The 16,394-nt window shown below is 37.0% G+C and overlaps 1 protein-coding gene across 1 annotated transcript in view; it reads left to right on the forward strand.

Moving 5' to 3' along the window:
• LOC126845057 (uncharacterized) overlaps nt 1–16,394 on the forward strand; it is a 40,610-nt gene that overhangs the window by 13,818 nt on the left and 10,398 nt on the right. The window contains exons 2-3 of the mRNA XM_050583622.1: nt 1,218–1,566; nt 5,417–6,143. Of these exons, the coding sequence (XP_050439579.1) occupies nt 1,218–1,566; nt 5,417–6,143 (1,076 nt within the window). The remainder of the gene's footprint in view (nt 1–1,217; nt 1,567–5,416; nt 6,144–16,394) is intronic.

The following is a 16,394-nucleotide window of genomic DNA, read 5'->3' on the forward strand; positions in this document are numbered from 1 at the left end:
TGATACGCTCCACTATTCTATTTAGATATGCATGCGCGTTATCTGTAGACTGTATTATAATACAGCGTTATAATAGGGTGTTCGGCATAAACGACGATCGGTTGGCCCAAATCCAATGTAGAAAATCGCCAGAGCAGGCGAAAGAGCGTGAACAGACGAAAAACCGTTGGTGTATAGCTAAGGCGTAGGTGGTAGATAATAGACACACTATAACAGACTGGTAGGGTTTTCGTCATAGTGTTCACACACGAACGCGGTGCCAAAAAAAATAATAATAAATTAATATACTCTATCGACGTTCGTGTGAACCGATCAAAATCATAAGACAACATGACACAAGCTACATCTTGCACGGGAACCGAACGACGTGCGTGTCGCCCCTGTCAACGGCTGTCGTATTTCAGAACCAATCTGACCCAAACAAAAAAAAAAAGTTATCCACAAAATCTCGGAACTTATTTTTTTTTTTTGAAGTGATATTTAAAAAATATATAATTAGCTTTTTCTTGAAATAGTGAATCTGTGGGTTAAGATTTGCAGGCACTATGCGCTTAATTGAGTGCCGGGCACCATATTATATAAACATCTGCAGCGTTCCAAGATGAATTCGGACAAAAATTGTGACAATACATTGTCGAGTTGATCACTCTCATTTAATACACATCAGATCTTCCCCCGAGATAAAAATACATCATTACATCAATAATAATTGTAAAAAAGGGTCAATAAAATAGGCGCTAGTAAACGTTAAAATGTTAAACAACAATGTGATCATATTCGATTAGCGGATATTCGACTTTGTGTTAAAATATGAAACATGAATACAGTTTTTGAGAAACTCAGTTATGTATATCGATAGATATCTACATACACATTATGCATAAAGATGTGTAAGCCAAAAATCAACATTTTTTCTCTACAGGAGACCGTGTTAATTGTTTATCAAATCAAAAATTCATGTTCATAAAAAATATACTTGTTACACTACCGCATAACTATGCAATAGATTATGACTTGACTCCCTTTAAAAGTGTTATAAGTTTAGATTTCTATTATTGGCTTCTGTCAAAGGGTCGTCAATATGGCGTTATTTTTTGCGATGGGTTAAGGCGAAAAAGTCAAGTTAAATAGTTTGATTTCTGTGCATTTATAACAAAAAATAAACATATAGCTATGAAAGTCTTTAATGGTTTTTGATTGTTATTGTTTGTTTACAGTGGACATCAAAAGAGACATCGACGCGTTCGGTTTGTCGAAGAGCCGCCGTCCGGGGATCGCCGGTATGCAGATCGAACACCCCGTCAACAACAACACGTCTAACACTAACAACAACAACAATAAAGTGGCGGCCGCCGACGTGAAAACGGAGAGGTTGAGTCCGGCGGCGGCGGGCGACTCGGCGTCGTCCCGCAGCGGCACGCCGTCGTCTTCGTATCCCGGCACGCCGCCCGGTTCGGCGGCCGCCGCCGACCGTGTGGCCAGTCCAGCGCCAAACCCGCTTAACCGAAACTGCAGCGACCTGATACGCAGCCTGGCCGCCAAATATCAAAACGCCAATCCCAACGAGTGAGTCCATCTCGAACTTATATTGTGTGCATATTATATAATATCATAATTTATGCATATCACCCTGTATAAATCACGAATCTAAAAAATACTAAAAAACATGTATTATTTTATACTTAAAAGAAAAGTGAAATGAAATCTAGTATGGACTTGTAATCAGAGTTTGGCGTTATTCTAATAATTAGTGCGGTAATCGATTTGTTTTGGTTGTCAATGATCGATCGTCTTTTGATTACATTTTGCTCAAGTCTTGCTTGTAATGCTTTTTGGAAAATCGTGTACTTGTTCAATTGTACATTACGCCATCGCCAAGTTGTTTTTAAAAATATAAGTTTATAATAGCTTATTATAATGGTTGTATTACACTGTATTATAGAAATTGAAGGTTAACTAGGTTTTTAATGTAGAGTAGAATATAGGCGGATAGAAAAAAACCTATACACTGAATATTATCCGTAATAATAAATGTACCGATATATATGTATTAAATGTATTTATGTATTTACTCGAATTTGCGGTTAACAATCGAACATTAAAAGTAATAGGCAATTTTCGCATCGGTTTAACTCGCACGACGCCTATGGTATAGTGGAAAGCACGAGCTATGGTAATTAAACGATGTTTACGAGCAAATAAACGCTTGATGAACAAAACTGATAAGCATAATATATTTTCCCGCGGCAATGAAATAGGTTTATTCGAGTAAAACTTGTAAAGAAAAAAAAATACTGTTGGCGTACATACTCACTATTTTTGTACATCAACCGCAAGTGTAATAGTCGGTGTTGTAAAAATTGTAAAAACACAAGTTTTCCAAGTATTGCATAATATTCGTGAGATTTAATTTAAGAGCGAGCGGAGTGTTTTTTTTTTAAATGAATAAACATAATTACAAAATACAAAAATGACTCCGTCAGCCTTCAATCCGTAGTTTATGCTTAATGTCAAATGCCCAACTTTAATATATACTATTGTCCTATATCACAGGCCATTTAAACGGGGGATTGTCATGTGAATAGCGCATACTTATATGTGTATGGCTATTGAAATTAACTCGGAGTTCCTATCATAGCGCACAAAAATACAATATGCATTGTTTATGGGCAGGATGACATTCATATTCAGTACGGTAGCTGTTGCACCATAGTGAAATAACACATAACTACAGCGAAGACGACAGGAAAGCGGTTGTATTGCCCAGACAATTACACGGTAGACAATATCCTGCGCGAAATTGGGCAAAAAATTAACTTTCACGCTGACATTTTGCCTGGCTATCGAAACGCATTGTAACATCGTACAATAATAACAGTAGGTATTATTATTATTATTGCGATGGGAGCCAAGTGGTACCGTAAGCCGCCGTGGGTTTGGCCGAACAGTGGCCGCTTCCTGGGTACGTGAAATCCGCAAAGGTTTGCCCGTGTGAACTTGTGCCTAATTGGCCGGTTGTGTGCGTTTAAGGCGCCGCCGCCGCTGCTGTACGCGATGTCCGGCTCATTAGACAAAGTAAAAAAATAATAATAATAAAATAAAATATAATAATATTGTTATTATTACCGTACTGTCACGACCTCGTGCGCTTCGTATGGCGGCGTAATAATATAATTTACCATCTTATTTACTCCGGCGACCATGCATTTAATATCGGCCATTCTCAGCGGTCAGCTGAGCAAGATTTAATAATAATAATAATAATAATAACAAGAACGCGTTCATTCCGCGACGGCGTTTAAGTCGGTGCATATTATAACGACCCAAGAAAGGCATGGTGGTACACTTCGGGTCCGACCAAGTACACACGTGCAGCTTATCATAGATGGGCCGTTCCAACCTCTGGAGAGAAACCTGGTTTCACGTAAAAGCTTCTTTTTGCACGTGTAATTCTACATTTGTCATCTCGGCTGTCCAAGAGACAAAACCGAAAACTACAGAATACAAATTGAGCATAACCGATGGTTTGGCGGTTAGAAAACAGTTCACGTATTGTTCCCTTTTTGTTGAGAAATATTTAGGTGTAACGACTAAACGTTTAATATTTTTTAAATAGTTCATGCATTAAGTTGTATGTGTTTGGGAAAGTATTAGTAGACATTTTTTCATAAACGATATTATGTTGAAAACTATCTTTTTTATATGTTTTTGCTGTGTATACTGGTCTTGTAATTTTTTACAGAAAGTAAAATAATGATTATTTCACGATTTCATTTATTGTCTTTACGTTTTTTTTTTTTTTTTGTATGATAAGCGCACTTTTCATAATAAATTATCCTATGATTCTATGGCTTCGTTATTATTTATCATTAAGAACCTAGTTAAATTTATCAATATATTTAAGTATTTGCTTACCGTGTGATACATGTCGGACCAAATACCCCATTATTGTCAACCGTCAATATACATGTATTTCGCATTTCGCTAATAACTATAAAGAAAGTTAAAAAGCTCGTTTACGGCCTAGCTTGGCTTGGCGTATTGATCAGTTTTACTGCAGTTCTTAATAAATTGACGGCGTGACGTCCACACTCAGTAATTACGCTTTTAAGTCTTACCACACAACGCACACACGTGGTGCGTACCCTAAGTACTCGTACCGCGGAGACTTGGCAGTGGCATTCTCACGAAATGGCTGTGGCACGTCTCGTTGTATATGGAGAATAATTTTGCCCCCGTGTGATTATCGTCGCCTATATCATTATAACACTTCCATGCCGCCTTGTAATCACGCGCTCGCGAGCGCGAGGTACACACCTGTTCCGTGTACACATAAGACGTATTGGCTGTATAATGTAACGCGACGGCTATAATAATGCTCACGGAATAAAAAATAGATATATATAGATATATAATCGCTTCGGACATATTGGCCGCCGTTTAAACGGTAATCGTTATTCATTAAACGCGTGTGATCGCGGACAAATAAAAAAATTATATATATATATATGTATATTATAATATATTTATCCATAACTTCTTATAAATAACTTGATTTAAAACCATCGATTTAAAAAGAGCGGTCGTGATTTTTATATATTTTTTTTTCACGCCAAGCTAAGAAGAAGATGTACACGACCGTGAACCCAAAGCTTAGACCGATGCTCGCTATTTAATTATATAAAGATAAATTAAAAAAAAACAAATCGACGCCTCGGCGGAATTCTCTAACGGGTCTTCACATCAAATCATTTCATTTCGACCGTCATATTAGCGATTCCCCCGTCTATTAAAAGGCACAACAAACAATGTGATTTAGTCGCCCATACGTTTTAATCTTCTTCACTTGCATAACATATCCCGAATAAATTTCTCAATTAATTTTACCACTTGGCCTCCGAAAATAACTGGTTTTCCGTATCCGACTTTAGCCCTAGCTCATTATCAAAACGCAAACAGCTCTAAGTATATGATTCGTTTTCTACTTACTCACCTACCTGATCTCGATTCATTTCTCTTCAATGCGTTTCACTACATATTAGGTTTTAATTTACTCTTAACGCGCTTTTATACTCTTATCCACTAAACTACATATATATATATATATATCCTCTGCAAACGCCGCATTAAACTTTCACTTTTTGCATGCCTCTTGTATAATTTTGTACATTACTAGAAAACATCAGTATCAAGTTATGTTTTATCTTATTCCATACAAATGTGACGTGAGCTAAGAAAAAACAAAATTAACTTTATTAATTAAGTCACTTTTGATGTAATATTTTTAAATGTTTCACTTCATTGAAATGCCATTAAAAATATATTGTAATTTGTATTAAAAAAAATGTGTTCGATACCTGTAAAAATTCGGTCACAGTGGATTTGTTAAAATTCTAATGAAATATTTTCTTTGTAGATACTTGCCTTCGCGGAACGGCCTGCATCTAGGCCTACTCTCGGCGACCGGCAAAGATCACGGTGACAGCCTGCTGAATCCGGGATTCCCGTTCGTCACACCCACTATTCCGGGCACCAACGTGCCAATGTTTCCGCCAATGATGGACATGTCGTCCACCCAAGCCCTATTGTCCATGGTGCGTTCGTCGCAGTTCGACGCGTTCATGAGCAAAACTGGTGGCGGCGGTGGTGGCACGAAGCGACCGTGCTCGTCGTCGTCTTCGTCGTCCAACCATCAAGCTGCCTCGGAACAGAATCCGCTGGACTTGTCGTCGTCGTCCAGTCCTTGCAAAAAGTCTCGGAAGACCATCGTTCCCGGCATGGGTCCATGGGACGGTGCCGGTACGTTCGCCGACACGTTTCTCAACATACCCGCATTCAACCTGGCGCTGCAAAAATCCCGGGAAAAGGCGGCCGGCGGCAATGGAAAGCGGCTGGGTAGCGTGTCACCCAAACCGGTCAAGCCCGCGGCCAAACCGCCATCGGCCGCGTGCCAGGCAGCCGCCAACCGGACGCTGCCGTGCGTCTCGTCCTGTTCCGCGGCCGCGGCCACGACAACCACGGCGTCGTCCACGGACAGGCAGACGTGCCCGAACGCAGCCGAAAAGTCAACAGTGTCCGCCTGGACAGTGGACGACGTGTGCGACTTTGTGGGAACCATCGATCTGTGCGCCGAATACACGCAGGTAAATTTAGTTTGTATTAATAATACAAAAAATATTAATTATATTGATGCCTAAATAAAGCGTCATCGATAAGTGATTAATTATTTAGTATCTAAGTCGTTTTTCTCTTAATAACTAGATAAAGTATAAAAATATGATTTTGAGTCTTAAGAGTAAAAAAACTAAATGCAAAAAAATATGCCTCAAAAATAATTTCCAATTTAACAATATTAATTAAAATTTTAAACCCAATAACCATTTTTTTCTCACGACATTGTAACATCCTATATTACACAATCCTATATTTTTCAAAATGCTCAATATTAGGTACAGTATTATTGAAAAATTAGCCGTATATAATTCAGTGGCGTCGATAGTATTTGGATTTAGATAGGGTTATTGGAAAGGGTAATTGTAAACATTTTTATTTTTTAGAAAAAACAAACGAGTATTTAAATTATAACACATTTACGTTTCATATAATTAAAAACTTCCAAATTAAGTAAAAATATGTGTACTAATGTATTCTTCTTCTTCTTTATCTTCGCCTTACCTTCCAACTACATGGGGTCGGCCACCCTAGTCCTACACCTCGATAGAGCTAGTACTAATGTATTAAAAACGTAATTTTGTATGATATGCTCCATTTGTTTCCTATTATTGATCCAGTATAAGCAAACGATTATTCTACCCCAACGCATCTTCTCTAAACCAAAAACCGTCGCGTTCAGTCGATATTAAGTATACAATCTCGGATTTATTCTAAGTCTTTGCCTTTCTGATAAACTCTATCGACATTTAACACAATATCGGTGTATTTTCTTTTGAGTCATAGATTGTTTGCAGTGTGTCGTTCCGCATTCGTTTAAAACCCACGCTTATGATATGGTAGTAAATACCGGATCACTGCAACAGACCGATTTACAACTTAATCCGGTCTCTGCTATGTTATACGTAAATAGCGCGTGGGACGCATCGTTATAGGTTTTCCATAAACATCTAATTTGTAGCAGGTACGACATTTTTGCCACGCGAACGCCATCAATTTATCTAGTGTATACATTATGAAATCGAACGCCGGAACACACCTCATATTATTTATTAAGTCGTCTGGCGTTGGCAAATTTCCTGGAATGATCAATTTAAAGCCGTACAGTGTACATGGTATCATAATATCTATCTATTATTGACACGGAGGAACATTTTTATGGGCACTATCGAGAGTTAAGTGCTTCGTGTACATTCGGTCTTGGCCGGTGTTGATAATAAGGTCATTGAAAATAGTTTTTATATTATAATCAACACAGCTCTCACTCGAGTTTCTAGAAAAGCTAAAGTTATTTGTTGGTAAACTTTTTATTGACTTATGTAATAATCAAACCGAAATGTGAATATTAGTCCTTCCTTGAAGTATTCGATGACTTAACAAATTTATAATTGTGGTGTTATTCGGGTTTGGTGTTCTTTTATTAAAATATTAATTGTACTGTTCATCTGTCTTCATACCAACAAGTATTATAGTATAACTTTTGTAGTTAAACACACCTAGTAGTTAGTACCTACCATGACTATTACCAGGTGTTTGCGAATCTTAACAAATCTCAGTCGTACAACAAAAACGGAATAAATCGTGTGTGTGTGTTTTTTTTTGTTGCCCAAGATACGCTCATTATCATAATAATAATATAGAGTTCACGTTGAACGTTGACGAGTTTCGAGTCCATGTACCGTGACTCGTCTGAAGACGGCCTACAATAATTATTAGATAGGCAGAGACTTATGATATTATACATGTTATATAGTACCTAGGTAGGCGCTATGACTTATAATATAGTCGTTGCACAACGATCCGGTAGGGTTTCGCAAAAAACGTGGACGACCGCAGTGTTGTACTTTTGATATACTTACACAGGCCACGGGCATATTATTATTATTAAATGATGACACGTTCATGCGGCCAATGAAGATTTAACAACCGCGATATAGTGATCCACATATTATTATTATCATAACGAGCACAATATAATAAACTTTTCTTTTTTTTTTTTACGAGACCGTCACGACGGTTGTTACACTATTATTATTACTTGAAACGGCCGTGTGTCGCCTACAGAAGAAGTCTAACCTGGAGACAGTTGCCAGTTGCAAAACGGTCGATTTTCGTGCTCCGATAGGCCCAGCTGTTTGTGTTGCTCCAGATTTACACGAGCTGCAGTCGGTCGGACTCGTCTGTTGCAGGCACGCATGTATTTTTTTTTAATAAATGCCCAGTGAAAGGTCACCGTACCGCGTTACAGTATAAATTATATATATATATATATAGGGCGCGAGGTCAATCGGCTAGAGAAAACTATTAAAAAGTCTATGATAATAATACAACCTAGTTTTGCCACTTTTTCTTCGACCGCGGTTGACAAGGACGGTGACGCGAAGCCGGTGACATTCCCAACACTTAAGAGGCGGCGTCTGTACATTTACACGTATATTTATAATCTACATTCTAAATAAGATGGCCCAGATCACTTGTTTGTACAGGTATATACATACTTGTATATATACATACTTGTATGTACAGATTATTTCCAAAACCGTATAACAGTATTAGGAATATGGTAACTGTAATTTCAAAGTCCGAAATTGAATAATTTTGATACGATTATTTTGAATAATAGTGAATGTAATTACAGAGCCTTAAATTTTATATATATACATTTCTTCTGTCCGTGTGTAAGTATTCAAACTCCTCCTGAACGGCTGGACAGATTTTTATGAAATTTTGTGTGCGCGAAAGTTGATTCGAGAAAGATTTAGATTCACAATTTGATCAGATAGAAAATTATTTTAATTTTTAATTAATTTATATGATTATCAATAGTTATCCATGAGCTATGGTATCATTTTTCATACCACAGGGATACAGTGATCCGAACAGCTTGTAATTGTAAATTTTCATCATCTAATTACTAGTTTTGGAAAACTTGAAATGGTAAAATACTTGTATGGTAATGCGATTGACTAGTTTAACTTTTAACTGGGCCTTAGGATAATGAAGTAAACATAGATAATTTGGTAGCGCCAGTCAGAGGCTTAATAATATAATATTAGTATAACACGTCTGCTAATCAACAAATTAGCGGTTCGGTGGGAAACGGAATTTGTTATTATTTATCCGGTTGGTCCGCAATTTAACAACCAGTTTTAATTAGTAGAAATAAGGAGATCTACCCTAACTAAACAATTTAAAGAAATTACTGCCCTAGATACAAACATCATATAAACATAATGAAATGAATAATTTCATGACGGCCTCGTATATAAAAATGTTTTGTTCTCAACGAGTCTACTATTCTGTTCCGGCGGCGAGTATTGACCTACTATTATTATTATTATTATTTAACTAGTCCTATAAATTCCTATACTTGGGAATATAGTCAGTTTGTTGAAATTATACACCTACTTGTATGATCCCTTAATAATCGCACGGACGCCGCCGTGATGTCACGTTCGAGTTTTGGTTGGGTTGTTAATGTAGTCATTAAATATTTTGGATTCGTAATGGTATAAGAAACGGACTCACTGTAGTACAGGTGCACCTCTTTGTGTTGCTCGCGCCATCGAAGTCACGACGGAAATAAAAACGTTTGCCGACTTCCAAAACGGCTTCACACAGTACACACGACATCAGCTAATATATTATTCGGCCATAGTGCATTAACATTCCTTAGACTTGACCGTGCAACAATGAAAAGACTATAATAAATCGTGCATGTATACAATATTGACACTGCCGACGGAATTCGAGTGCACCCGTGATGCTTATTTGGCACCCATCATCGAAGTTGGTTTCTCGAGTTATACACTTTGATGTTCATGATCTTATGTTAATATACGAGCGAAAGATTTTATTGGAATATAAAACCTCGAAAAGCTCAGAGAGAGAAATGAACTTTGTCCGTCTTCAAAATCTACCACAGCAAAGAATAACGATTTCTTGGATAATACATTTTTACACGAGAGAAAAACGAAAAATGTATGTTTAATGCGTTTTTATGGTCAATGAAAAAAAAATGTAATTTATGGAAAAATATGTAAAACTAATGCAGGTATATAGAAAAAAGTTACATTCATAAAAGATACTGTATCAAAAAACAAAAATGGTATTTTAACAATTTTTTTTTGTACCCTCTTGGTGGCTCGCATCACTTCGTTTCAACTAGGTTATACTTTTTGAGTGGTATAATTGATTAGATATTCATAAAAGTCTAAGGATAGAGAATTTACCTTGTACTATAACTCTCATCTATTTGGAGTCGGCCACTCTAAACTCTACTATGATTGTTTTTGATGCACATTAATTATTTCCATAATTTAATAATTGTATTACCCATATTTACACACTTACATTATAACCGTCCGTTTTTGAGCCTCTTACACGTCTCGACTCCATTCCTCCGGTATAGCGTACTCATAAACCACTTAAACCAATTTTCTCTGGTTGTTTTTTTTTTTTTTACACATTTTATCTGTTTCCGTCACGCCACACGTGTCCACCTTAACATTTTCATTTGGTTCGACAGTATTTATTGAACACCATCGAACGAGTGTTTTTACATTCACTGACAACATAATTATGGCAATAAAAATAATTAATGTTCGGCTTGTCGTGCTGATGCAGGCCAGTAACGTGCCATACCGTTGAAGTCGTCCAAACCGTCAGATCCACATCGACAAGAAGGTGTACCTACTTAAGTCGCTCATCTCGACGGTCCATGCACAGCTAATTATTAATGCGTGTTGTATGCTCAAGATAAGACGAGGGGGGACCCGGTTCGTGATCGGAGATAATTGCCGGTCGCATCGTGTCGTAAATCCAATATCCGCCGGTCGGGTGCGAAAAAAAAATTATTATAAGAAAACAATATTAATTGCCAATTACCCGCAGCGGTTGTAAATTCGCGTCATAGTAGTTGTCGTTATCATCATCGTATTGGCCGGATACAGCTCAATCGCGCGGGTTAGGTCAGCGTTGGTTTTTTTGTATTCGGCGGGTGGGATAGTAGGGGGCTTCCTGGTCGGTCGGCTGCGGGGGGTCATAGCCGGCGCGACATCGACCATCTTACCCGTGTAATAACATCATCGTTTGCCCGAGGATTTCACCGCCTCCACCGCCGCCGTTGATGTATCTGTTTATAATTTCAAATCCCGTCGCGGTATATTGATTAATTGACAACTTTATACAGGCGGCCCACCGTTAATTTGGCGTACCTACACATGCACAATGTATAATAACTTTGCACTGGACCGACAACTGAGAGAAAACTGCGAGGCTGTAGGCGAGACGATAATAAATTATTATCGTACGAAAACCGAACGCCAACGGCCAAACGATTTAATCATCGTTATAATGTGATCAAATGTATTCGAATAATATACTATCACTATTTGGGGTTTTTACTATTCGGGTGTGTTAACACCGTATGTTATTGAGAAAATTGTAATAGTAGTTATAAAAATTACAATTTATGTTAATATTTTTACTCTTATAACTTATTCATGTGCCAATTGTTTATTTACAATTATTATAAGTAAATTATTAATTTTCACGAAGGCTTCTTAATTATAAACGATTAACAATAACGATTAACATACTTTGGTTGAATATATTATAAGAAATATTAAACACCGACTTGTAATATTATGTAGATTAATTTAACGTGCCCTCGATTAGTTAAAACAATTGTATGAATACAATGTACACCTATGGAGTATTATATTATACTTTCGAGTTGGTTTAAGACGAACACGGTATTTTTTTTTTGTTATAACGAAACGTTGTTGTAATATAAATTTATAGTTTTTTTTTTTACCATAAACTCGATATTTAAATACATATTTTTCTAAACTTATTTGCCTGGCTACTTAAATAAAAGACCCATGTCTGCCAGAACCTCTTATTTGAATAATGTAATAATAAAAAAAATTATAAAAAAATAAAACAAGTATGTGTAATGTGTATATTGTGTTAAAACAAAATTCAAGTTTTTTTGCGTAATTTGCTAGTCTCGACTTACTAATGTATGCTAATTATTTATACACCACCTGTTTTGTGTGTACAAATCTGTTTAGTTATATTGTTTTATTCTTTTTTTTTAAATTATATAATTTCAATTTATGTTATATTGCGTATTGTTATAAATGGGTTATCTTGGACGTACATCAATTACCTTCTATAATAAGGCGTTTGGCTCTTTTCTCTTTGTCTCTGTCCTCGGCGTGGCACTCTTTTCGTGTAAAAATTAATTTAAAAATCCCGACGTTTACGGCCATTGTTAAAATATGATTAAATAAATCATCATGTCGACTACGGCAACAATACACGATAACGATTAATTCGTTACATCTTAAATTATACCTTCCAAGTGTTGAAAATCATAATGTTATTTTTCTGTTTGTGTCGGCACGCTTAATATAAAAAGATCAAAGATACTCTGTCGCCTCAGTCCCTACCGCATTGTTATTGGAAAATGATTGAAAGTGTCGAGCGAGGAATGAGTAAAAGGTAGTAATTGAAAAATTGTGCCAACAGCATGCCAAATGAGCGAAATTAGATGGTGATCTGATTTCTCAATTAGATGGCGATGGTTTGGGAATGTTGGAATTATGGATGAAAGTGAAATAGTAAAACAAGTATAAGGGAGTTTGCGTGTTGAATGAACGAAGAAATCGAGACGGGTAGCCACTCGTGGGGAGATAATGCTTGGTCGGACGATTTATAACTTGTATCGGATAAGTCGAAGAAGATCGCGGGCTGTACAACGTCGTCCAACTAATTTACCTAATGATTCGATCGACCGCCGGATCACATTACTTCAGATATGTGATGGTATCTAACTCTTGAGTATCGACCGCGACGACAAAGTCTTAGGAGACACGATCGCTCGGCAGTACACTTGACTTGGGAGTTCATGGCGACCACCTAATAATATAATATACATATTATAACACACTGCGGTCAGGGTGGTCTTCGCCGCGTGCCGTTCGCCGCCTACCCCAAACGAAAATCCAAAACTATTCAATTACACCGTTACGCCGGTAATTTCGCAGAACGCGCTCAGATAACATATTATCCCGGACGATTAACGTTCTAATGGCCCGACAAGACAGTGTATATTATAATGGACTACACGAGAAATCTGGATCATAAAGTTAAAACGCACACTGGAGCGAGAGAGAGGCTTATTTTGCGGACACGAGGCATGTATAAAATATTGTGTACTATAATGTACACCGCCGTATGTGGAGCACACATATTATTACATGTGCCGCGGTATAAGTTTAGGTCACGAACCGCGAGGAGACGGCCGCGGCCGTGTGTATATACGGTCATCATTATCGTGGTTATGTTATTTAGTGTAGGTAATTATCCCGGGCCGACGCGACGGACAGATTGGAAAACTGATTTTTCAATTAAAATAAACAATTTTAAAAAAGAGTCTTCGGTTCTCCGCGGGTGGTGTGCCAGTCGCGGTTGATTATGTTGTGTACGACCGCCGAACACTGCGGGAACGAATTATCACCGTCGACTGCACGTCTAAATATTATCATTATTAATTATTGTTGTTGGCTTGTAGAAAGTGTTGCGAAAAGCCGGCCGGTTTTCAGACGTCCAAAAACAAGAAGCTATCGTCCTTCTGATCTTAATTCAAGCGACACGTTGTCGGGTCACACATAAAATATGTAGAATATATAGTAATAAACGACATTATATTATGGACTAACGTGGAAAATCGATAGAATCTGCATGGCAACCCGAGATAACGAGAGTCAGATAAAGTATACTTTGGTATAGGATTGGAAACTAAAACAAGAGTACAGAAAAATCAACTTGGATACACGCCAATAGGATCAAATGCCACTCATATTTTATGCAATAACTTGACAACGTTTCTAATTTCAAATACATAAAGAATAGATTAAACGAAACTTACATTATTATAGACATGGAAAAGCCCATAACAGATTATTGGTGACACCAATTATTGTAGACAGCTCAATATTACAAAGGTCAATATCACAAATTATTACAAAATGCTTATGACATACGGAGAGCTTGGATACTTGGATGCTAGTAGTTGATGCAATTTTGAATTCGAGTAGATTGATTCACAAAATAAACATCTCGAAATGTCTGACCCATGGAGTAACCATATTGAATAGAGCTAGAAATGAGTAGGTATAGTAAATATTATATTATTCGTGAGTTGTGTCAATAATATAAAGCAAAGGAAATAAGCCGGGATGATAAGGGCCGTATTGAAAGAGAGAGTCAGCGATTACATACTTGTAGGGTTGGTGGAAACAAAAAAAGAAAAGTTTCGAAAGAGATGATTTCTGCATTAGTGATAGACTTTTCGTTCTTACTTAGGTTCTACCTTGACTTGGTAAATACGATCGAGTAACATTCGAACACTGCGGCTATTACTATATTATTTTTATTGTTCGTAGCGACCTTAAGTTGTCGCTATCATTACCACTCTTATTATTCAAACCAATATATTATACAAAAACAATACTGCAAGTATTATTAGCAGGCAACATAATATATCCGATTGCTTACGATTACAGCTGATATAAGCCAGCTTTCTTTCGCAGCATATATTTAATTACATATTATATTATTATCTATATTATATATTATTGTATCGGGGCGTTTGATTTGTAAGTCGTTTTGAGGTCTACATTTTGTGTGACACATTGTATTTTTAACAACAAAGTGTAGTAGACAAAAAAACCTTGCCCGACTCCGATTCGGTCGGGCGAGCGACGGCCGGTGAAAAAAGAAATTTGGCAATAGGCGTGCAACATTAATTTTAGCCGGCGACAGACTGCACCGGACGTTTTGGCATAAGCGGTTTCTGTGTTAAGGTCATCGACGATACAATAATAACAATAACACCAATACAATGCATGTTTTACAATCTCACCTATTCCGACGGACTGGTATGTGCGGCCGAACCGTTTCGAAACCAAATCGGCTGCTGATGGACATCAATGGAAAACAAAACCCGGTAGTAACAGAAATCCACTACAGTCGTTGAACTCTCCCCCATTGGCGCTGGTGCGTCGTTTGGCTCGTGAAAGAATATTAAATCTCTGCATTTTAAGAAATAAGTAGGATGACGTGAATAGCCGACAAAATATCGTGTAAACGTTTGATGACCGCTCGGAGGCGTATAATAGGAATGATAATTTATTTTATTGCCGAAACAAATTGCGTTTTAAGTAGGCAACAATCATTTTACGCATTTACACTTTCCCAAAAGTGCAGTAATAGGCTCGCGCTACGACTGATAGTTCTCGGTCGTCAATCTTGCAATTCGACTTTTCCCTTGTAACACAAATAACAATACTTGTGGAATACGCTTACGCTTAACTTTCTGTGTTACGACCAGAAGCACCGATCCCGTATTTCTAAAGAAAATTGTAATATGTATGGCATGTGGTTAAAGCTTGAGATTTTTTTTTTAATGTAAATTTGTTCAAAAAACATATAAATGAAAAAATCGTATACAAGACGTGCAACGTGACGCTATTCGTTCGGGAGCGGATCAAATCTCTGGCAGCAACTTCTCAGAATTCTATTTTATCATTTTTTTCATTCTCCGTGACCTTTTTCACCAACTATATATACTTACGTATATATGTATATATAATACAATACCAGACACTATAGTTTTACTACACATGAATTTTAAATATAATATTGGTGCAAACTTGCTTACGTTCTAAGCCAGATTTAATTTGCAATATTAAAATAAAAATGAAATACCGTTTGTCACGACCAACAAGGGAGCATATCAATCGTCCCTCAACTGAATATGCATTTTTTCTTTGTTCAATCCCCATGATAACGTTTAAATAAAATTAGTAAAACAGTATACTCGGCAATGATTGGTCATCCATAGATGAGAATAAATTAAAAAAACCATCGTACGCTGTAGAGTATTATTTTTGTGGTTAAGGGTTTATTTAAATATTTCACTATAACAAACATTATAAGTTTAACGGTAATTTTTTTAACGAACGGTGTTTTGACTAAATCGTATGACCATCCATAATAATTAAACATCCAGAACACCGCAAATGCTTCTGTAGTCCTACACGCGACTTTAGTTTTGTTCACGATCAACGGAAAGCTATCTATCGGATCTATTTATAAATGCACTTTCATGTGGTCGTTTTCGCATTGCTGTACGGCCAGTCCAAACGGGA

The sequence above is a fragment of the Adelges cooleyi genome, unplaced genomic scaffold (genome assembly GCF_023614345.1).
Source record: "Adelges cooleyi isolate 19-005CV unplaced genomic scaffold, UGA_ACOO_1.1 ACOO_flye_CR_arks_rails_tigmint_CR_PRNA_108, whole genome shotgun sequence".
NCBI classification, from domain to species: domain Eukaryota; kingdom Metazoa; phylum Arthropoda; class Insecta; order Hemiptera; family Adelgidae; genus Adelges; species Adelges cooleyi.